The sequence below is a fragment of the Mercurialis annua genome, linkage group LG5 (genome assembly GCF_937616625.2).
Source record: "Mercurialis annua linkage group LG5, ddMerAnnu1.2, whole genome shotgun sequence".
Classification (NCBI taxonomy): domain Eukaryota; kingdom Viridiplantae; phylum Streptophyta; class Magnoliopsida; order Malpighiales; family Euphorbiaceae; genus Mercurialis; species Mercurialis annua.
The window spans coordinates 44,934,116-44,943,016 of record NC_065574.1 but is presented as its reverse complement, the minus strand read 5'-3'; the positions used below and the strand labels follow the sequence as shown (position 1 = coordinate 44,943,016).

Below are 8,901 nucleotides of genomic sequence, written 5' to 3'. Positions count from 1 at the left end.
ACCACCAAAAGCTTTTATTTTATGAAATCCTTTGTATTCAGTTTAAAGTTTTCTTATTATCAATCTTTGTCTTTGACATTACTTTCAGCGCAGTTTCATTTACAGTGTTGAATTCTAAATTTTAATTCCAGAAGTTTTATGTTTATTTTTAAAGTTCTCCATGAGTTTTTCTTACGAACCGTTTATATTTTTTACGTCCTTTGAAAACCACTCACAATCGCTTAATCATTATTTAATTTTTAATTTGAGGTCGAACCTCTGGCTCGCTCGCACACACTTTAAAGGCACCAACCGTTTTTCTTAAAAAATAGGAAACACATAGTAAATAGCTTTAATTTTGTTTGAAACTTAAAACTCGTAATATTATTAAGAAATGTCTAAATCAGTTATAATCGTAAACTATTTGAAAAGTTTGAAGACCAAACTCAATGACATAATAAAAAATAAAAATTTTACGCTATAACATACGCAGCTCGATTTGCAGATCGCTTTATTAAAAAAATCGAATAAATGTTTCGATAATGCAATACAATTGTTGGGTCTACGCAAATGAAGTTGTTATACACAAAACCTTGGTCATGGTATCCCATAATTCTTCAAAGATATATACAATTGTGTATCCCAACAAATTCTAAACCAACTATTATTACATCAAACACAAATTAATATTTCCTTCCTGTCACATGGACCAACCAAGTAAATAAACACTTTAAATTATGCAAAAACATCTTATCATAAGTAAAAATTATCAACACAAATTACTAAGTAAAATAAAAAATCATTACCTTTGTGCATGTTTAATTTTCCAATGTCCCAGCCACAACCTTCAAATCCCAATGTAACCCTAAACTCAATTGTACTTTCCCATTCTTCAAGGACCAAAATTCAATTTTGTCACAATTTGACTCAGCTGCCAAGTAACTGACCCCTTTTATTTTATTTTTAAATCCACGAAAACACCATACACAGACAACCCATCATCACCCACCTAATCATCGTCTTCAAAAAATCACCACTGATTCAATTTTTTTTCAGATTCAAATCTAAAAATTAACACTTTCAGAAACCCTAATGTAAAATTAAACTACCCTTTATGATAATCACTACTGCCCATAAAAAAGATTCAATCTTTCCTCCATTGAATTCTAGAGAGAGGAATTTTAGAGAGAGAAAGAAATGCCAAGCGTGGCTGTAAAGTTATACAGTGTGTTCTTCAAGTTCTTATTGAAACACCGATTACAAAATCGGATCCAAACGCCGCTCGATGGCAACTCATACGGTGTCACAACCCGACCCGAAGAATCCGTATCAGCATCCAACCCCTCTTTCACCGACGGTGTTGCCACTAAAGATATCCACATAGACCCCTTTACTTCTCTCTCAATTCGGATCTTTCTGCCCGAATCAGCTCTAAATCCACCTGATCGGCAGTCCGATTCAAGAAACCCTAAACCAAAAGTTAATAATAATAATAACCAAAACCCTCACATTGTGAGGAGAAATAGTCTTGATTACAGTGGATCATCGTCCCCGCCGCTGCCGCCAACGACGGTGAAAGCTAGAGATGAAGCTAGAAGGTATAGCTACGGTGGTAGTAATGATGTTAACAATGAGTCTTTAAATAATGGTGTTTACAGAGGGTATTCGCCGAATGTTGATAAACCAAGGAAATTGCCTGTAATGTTACAATTCCATGGTGGTGGTTGGGTTAGCGGGAGTAATGATTCCGTTGCGAATGATTTCTTTTGTCGACGGATTGCTAAATTATGTGATGTTATTGTTGTTGCTGTTGGGTATAGATTGGCTCCGGAGAATAAGTACCCGGCTGCTTTTGAAGATGGATTAAAGGTTTTGAATTGGTTAGGGAAGCAGGCTAATTTGTCTGAGTGTAGTAAATCTATGGGGAGTGTTAAAGGTAGTGCAGAGTTTAAGAAGGATGATCTCGCTAGACATATTGTTGATGCTTTTGGTGCTTCTATGGTTGAGCCGTGGCTTGCCGCTCATGGTGATCTATCCAGGTTAGTGTTTCCTATTGGCATTTATGGTCTTTTGATTGGATATTGTAATGTTTTGGGATGTTTTAATTGTTTAAATTATTGTTATGTTTCCGTGCCTTTAATTGCATTGCTTGCATTTAGTAAGATTCGAATTGGACTTTTTATCTGTCTGGTAGTTTATAACACTGTTAGATAATTTGTGAAATGGGAAGAATTAGGAAATTGGTACAATTAGCTTAGTAGGAAGTTCAGGAACCTTGTATTGCTATTGGGTTGTGGCGAATTGGGAGATTGTAAATATTTGATGTGGTAAATCTGAACAATGCTGAATGCATTTTTTTTACAAGACTGTATGTCTATGTTTTAATATTCGTTAGCGTATTTATAATGGGTCTCTTGGTCAATATCAGAAAATAATGATGGATAGCCCGTATTTTGATTATTTCAGAGGCTTAGGATCCTTCTCTCCCTGCATAATTGTATCAATAATCCTAAAGTCACTAGAATGTTAAAACATTTGTATGAGCTTCTATGAAGAACTTGCTAAAACTCAATGTAGAAGTTTCTTTGTGTAAGTGCATTTAATTCTATCAAACAGATTTGAAAGCCATATATTACTAGTTCAGTTTCAAGATGCAGATTTTTATCAGTTTGCAGCTATGTGTTTGTTGTCTTCATTAACAAATTCAAAGGTTCAATACTTCCACATTGAGCTAGTCTATTAGCAGGCTGAAATTACTTCACATGGTGTGTTTATTGTGCAGATAGATAGTTTGAAGTTTAGAAAATGAATATTGGTTATGAAACTTCATGCTATACTTGATTATTCTATTCTCCTTGAAAGTGAGGAATGACATTTCACAAAATTAATAATCATGTTTTGTTGGTTTCTTTTAAAGATTGCCAAGTCAGTGTGGAGTTGGCATTTTCTGGTTGACCTTATGATAACCTTGACTCTGGATTGGCCTTTTGTTTATTATTTTAGTCTCTCAACCATAAGTAAGAAAGATAACATGAACTATTTTACTGGGTGGTTTTTCTGGAGTTCAATAAGACACTTGGTTGTCAGCAAGTTGTCTTGGTCACTCAAGTTCGCTCTCTGTTATCATTTCTGTTTAGTCTGAAATGAGATTGGCATCATCTACTTTGTATCTGCTGTCCATGTTACACAGACTCGGATATGGTGTCCAAAATAGATATGTAGCCGCATATCCGACACGCTAATCTGTTTAAGCAAAAATATGGGGATATGGATCTGATATAGGACTCGGGTACTTAGGTACGAGGATATATTGTATACACTAGACATAAATATTTAAATCTTAGCTTTAAAAAATTTAAAAATAACTGAAGTAAAAGTTTCTAACAATAACTGCAATCTTAGCTCTTAAGAAACAAAACATGGCACCAAATCCGACACATGATATGGTCTTTTTACCACACGATATGGAAACTCCTCATGAATTCTATCTCTTGAAGTGTCCACCTGTCAGTTGAAGAGTCAGATCCATATCATGTGTCGTATTGGTGCCATCTCATGTCCGACACAGGTATGGTAGGGCAAAATGAAGAGTCCGGGTAACATAGTCTGCTGTTGGCACTAAACATTTTTTCAAAAGATTGTTGACAGCTGGTACATCCGGTCCCTTTATAGATATGCTAGGTGTCAATATTTCCAGTAGCTTCATTTTGCTGAATTGGTTTATTCTTGGTACTTTAGTTGATTGATGTATAGGCCAAACTAGCACATGTATAAAACTGAGATCTTTATAGTTCATGATTTAAGATGTCCAGAATGTTAGACACTTAGGCTATGGAAATTATGCTGACCCTTACAGATGTGGTGTATATGAGCTAAGGAATGTGATGAATTTTAATGTTGAAAGAATTATGAATGAAGTGTTTCTAAATCAGTTAGTGGGTAGAAAGGCACAGGTGTTGTTTATGCAAGCAAAATATGTCGTCTACATCTCCTGTAAATCTATTTACATCTGTGGAGCAACTTCCATATTGTTACTCTGGAAATCTTTCTTTCAGTGCATACAGGGCTGTAATTATTCCTTCATTATCTGCAAGATCTCCAACTCCTTCCTTTTGTATTGCTGCTCCCTGCTATTATTTCTCAATAATAACCATTTGCATCTATGGTTGGGCGCTCCAAGCCATTTGTGAATTCGATAGGAATACCATTCTATTCTCGATAATGAATTAATTTGGCTCAGTTTAATCAAGTAATTCAGACTCTAGGTGACAAAGAAAGGCGATGGAGTCATTTTCATTTGCAATCAGTACCCATGACTCATTTGTGCATTCCAGATAAAACTTACACATCTCTGAATCTGTAGAAAAACAACGGTTATGGTTTTTGGATGGTTCAAATTAGAAACCAAAATGGTTCAGGAATTCCAGTGAGCATGCATTGTGGTCTACTTCATCGTCGAGAAAGAAGACTAAGACTGTTGTTGACAAGTTTAGCTCATTTTGGAAAACAGGATATAGATTCAAAAAATTTCATCTGTATTCTCTTAAGCCTTCCTGTGTTTTCAGTGTGTGATTGGTCATTATGCTGAAAACATATGGTTTTTATTTGAAGAGCTCATTAGTTACTTTCAATGGAGAAGCAATAAAAGATTGTGAGCTGACAACTTTGCTCCGGTATTGATGAAAGAGTGCTGTTCTGCATGTCAAAAGTTTTTTGTTATGCCTATGAATTTAGTGGATGTGAAAAATTTATGTTAAGAGAATAATCTCTAAAGATTGGAAAAAAGAAGGAATTGATGTCAAAGTTAAATCTTCAATCCTTGCTTTCATTTTTGTAAATATCAAATGCACCCAGGGGCAATATAATTTTCCTGCGGTTTTTTTTTTTCCAACTTATCTAACATCTAGTATTGATCCCAGGAGTCAGGAGAGAGAGAGAGAGAGAGAGGGGGGGGGGGGGGGGGGCTTAAATAAAAGAAATGTTAGATTGAATGCTGCAAATGCATTCTTATATTAGTTTTGCTGATTGAACTCTCAACTCTGCTCAGTTAGACTGAAGACAGGCTTAAGTTTAGATAGGTATTAGAGGGCAATATGCCTTCGTCGCTCAACTGCTTTGCAAGGTGGTGGTTCCATTGAGTAGGGTTTTTTTTTTATATGTGGTGTAAAGCTGAGAAATGCTATTATTGTAAGTTTCCCTAAGATATTTCCGTCTTTTATGCATGTTGGACTTATGAACTCATTGGCTCAATCAAAACCTAATGGTAGCAATATGAGAATAATAATTTGGTTTATTTTCACAGTAAGCTGTAGGATTACTTTGGAGAGTCGGGATAAATACCTGATTTTTTTGTATATTGAGCTCTATATTTTTCATTGTAAGTGCTCGATTCAGTTTCCCTTGAAAATGTCTGTGTGCTTGCTCTTGTGTGATGTGTTTTCATTTGTTGGATGTACTTTCACTTCTATTAGATTTACTTCCATGCACAATCGTATATGAATAATCCATTCTCATCTGTGTTGAAGCTTCTAACTTATTATGTTGTGTAAAACAGATGTGTTTTACTTGGCGTAAGTTGCGGTGCAAATATTGCAGACTATGTGGCTAGAAAAGCTGTAGAGGCAGGCAAGCGTTTGGACCCTGTCAAGGTTGTCGCTCAGGTCTTAATGTATCCATTCTTTATTGGGAGTGTCCCCACACATTCTGAAATAAAGTTGGCAAACTCCTACTTCTATGATAAGCCAATGTGCATGCTTGCTTGGAAACTCTTCCTGCCAGAGGAAGAGTTCAGCCTGGACCATACAGCCGCCAACCCTTTGGTCCCTGGCAGGGAACCTCCATTAAAACTCATGCCCCCAACACTTACAGTGGTGGCAGAACATGACTGGATGAGAGACCGAGCCATTGCTTACTCTGAGGAGCTGAGAAAGGTGAACGTGGATGCACCTGTTCTTGAATATAAGGATGCAGTTCATGAATTTGCAACTCTTGACATGCTTTTAAAGACACCTCAGGCCCAGGCATGTACCGAGGACATTGCTATCTGGGTCAAGAAGTACATTTCACTACGAGGCCATGAGTTTTCGTACTGAGGGTATAGCAGTTTAAGAAAAAAAAGTTGTACAAGAGGGCATCATCTGTCTGTATCATGTTACACAACGAGAGTACTTTGTTTGGAGATTACGCGGGACTGCATATGACGGGATATATAATTATTTCATTGGTTGTTTCTGGGTAATGTAGCTGCTGGGTTTTTACTCATTTTTCCTTGTTGACAACTTGACCTGTCGAGTTCCTTTTTGTAAAATATAGAACTTTTCTGAGATTAGGATTAGTTATCTTGTCGGATGAAATTACCTTCTGTTCGAGTTTGTGCCACATTCAGACATTCTCGATGGAAATTTTTTTACCTGTGTATCAAAATGTATTATGCTCCCGAACAGAGTTAAATCAATGAAATTTTCTTTACTTGTTTTTTGTTTGCCGTCTTTGATGAATTGTGCATAACATTGAGAGGTTCACCTATTATGGAATCTCTTATCCACTTAAAAATAGTTGCATCGTCACCCGGTTGAATCCTATGCAGGTAAGCTCTAATTTTAGCAGTCCTGTTAGGAGCATTTGTTAATTCATTTCTTAGACCTCGGTTAATTCATTATTGATCGTACAATGTCTGCCTCGTATGGGAATAGTTCCGTAGGCAGACAATCAGGATAACTCCAAAATTAATACTCCCTCCGTCCCACTTTAGAAGTCCCATTTGACTTTACACACAGATTAAGAAAACATTAATTATTCTTGTCTTTTCATGTTTTTTCATGTTTTGCCCCTATTAATGATAGTGGAATTTTCCATAGAGCTCCTCTAAAATAACTAATATAAGGGCAAAATAGGGTATTCAATAGAAAAACATCCTAAAAATAGTAATGGGACATTTTAAATGGGACATCCCAAAATGGAATATGGGACTTATTAAACGGGACGGAGGGAGTATTAAGCTTGCAGGTTCTAGACATTGTGTTGCATTTTTGTATTGTTCTATGTCTCTTCTATGCATACAGCACCTATTTTATCTTTTTCCCTTTGCAGGTTTTCTTCTAACAGATAGTCTCATGATCTATAAATACTTCTAATTGAATAGCAGAAGAAAATCGTGGGGCTTCGGTTCATCTGACGAACCACGCCTCACCCTGGTTCTCGCGGTACTCCAGATGGAGTACAAGGCAAGCAACCGCCATCAAGCCGAAGAGGAATGACACTGCGGATACAACCTGTTACTGCAAGAAATGTAAGAGGCTCAATTTCTTGGTTTCCTGAGGTTAACGTCGTTCGGCTCCTATTTGCCTCGATATTGGAAGCTCTTTGAGGGGGTGAGTTCAGGCGGTGACGCGTAGACTGTGTTCTAGACATGAGACAGCCTGCACTGGTTTGGGCTGCTCTGCTCTGCTCAGCTGCTCGATCATATCTTGCATCGATGTGTAATCGATGTCGCCATATATGTGTAATTTCCGTTAAAGATAATCAATTTATCATGTAAAGTTAGGAGTCTTTTTTTCTCACATTGAATAAAAGATTTAAGGCTAAAATTAAGTTATATAAAGAGGAAATAGAAGTGCCAGGTTCTGTTTACTCAGCTGGCTATGCTTACACGAAAAGGCATATTTGCAGTTCCACACATCTTATTACAACCAGCTTTTTTTTTTCTTTGAAAGGATCTAAATTTAAGTTATTTAACATGTTATTCTTTTTTATGGAAAAATTCAACATGTTATTTATTGATGACCTCAACTTCATTTTTCTTGTAAATAAACTAAAACTAAAAAAATAATTTGTATATATAGTTTGAAGTTGGAAATTCGGTTTTGACATACTAACATATTGGAAGTAATAAATAAAATTAAATATAGTTATATAGGTTTTACGTTCGAATTAATCTCTTTCTTAGTTTATGATCTATTTTATTCGTAAATTTTATCTGAATCTAATATTTATATGATAAGTACCCAATGACTAAGCAAAAATCTAACCAAGCCGCAAAACTGAACCAATCCGGACTGAAAATGAGAGTGGAGTGGTTAAAATGATTTGTATGTTGGTGTAGAGATTTTTATTATCTCGGTTTATTGAGTTGATTTGGTATATGACCTCTGTTAATAGAACCGAACTGAAAAACCGAAGTATGCAATGACATCGTTTGAATGTTAATAAAAAACACATTACCTATTCCTACATTTGTTCTTCATTTTCTTGCCGTCTCTCTTTTCTCTCTATTTATAAACCCCAACTCTTTTTTCTCACTTCTCTCTTCTCCACTATTTACGAATATTTATCTTTACCACAAAAGCTTAATTATTTATTTCTATATTATAAATTTAAAAGCCAAATATACATCTATATTATATATAAAAGCACGGATGGGGGGGGGGGACAGGCAAATTTACTGAATAATCATTTTCAGTTTATTACTAAATGAAGGCTTTACAGTCATTAACTAATTAATTATTTAATTAATCACTATTGTAATTAAAGTCCTAATTAGAATAGATAGCTAAATTATCTCCAATTTAGTTTTTATTTTTAGTATGTAAAAAATAACTAAATTATCTCCAAATTAGTAGGAATACCTATCTTTTAGTTTGATTTAACTACAAAATTAAAATATTATGTTTAGTCATTATATTATTATTTAAATTTTTATTTTATTATTTTAAAAGATATTATTAATAAAATTTAGTTAATTATTTAATTATAATTATTATAAAACCAAAATAAGGATAATTTCAGTATGAAAAGAAAATTTAATATTACAAAAATTATTAACTAATTTAATATTAATTATAAATAAAAAATTGATATAATGATAATAAATTTACTAATTTGTACATTGACGAGTTACGTTACGAGCCACGTGCATAGCACGTA

At 34.8% G+C, this 8,901-nt stretch overlaps 1 protein-coding gene across 1 annotated transcript; it reads left to right on the top strand.

The window, feature by feature from the left end:
• Positions 1-896: 896 nt before the first annotated feature.
• LOC126681310 (probable carboxylesterase 11) lies at positions 897-6,456 on the top strand. The gene is made up of 2 exons (XM_050376836.2): positions 897-2,018; positions 5,534-6,456. Exons 1-2 carry the CDS (start codon positions 1,177-1,179, stop codon positions 6,069-6,071), a joined length of 1,380 nt encoding a protein of 459 aa, XP_050232793.1. The 5' UTR covers positions 897-1,176; the 3' UTR covers positions 6,072-6,456.
• Positions 6,457-8,901: the final 2,445 nt, after the last annotated feature.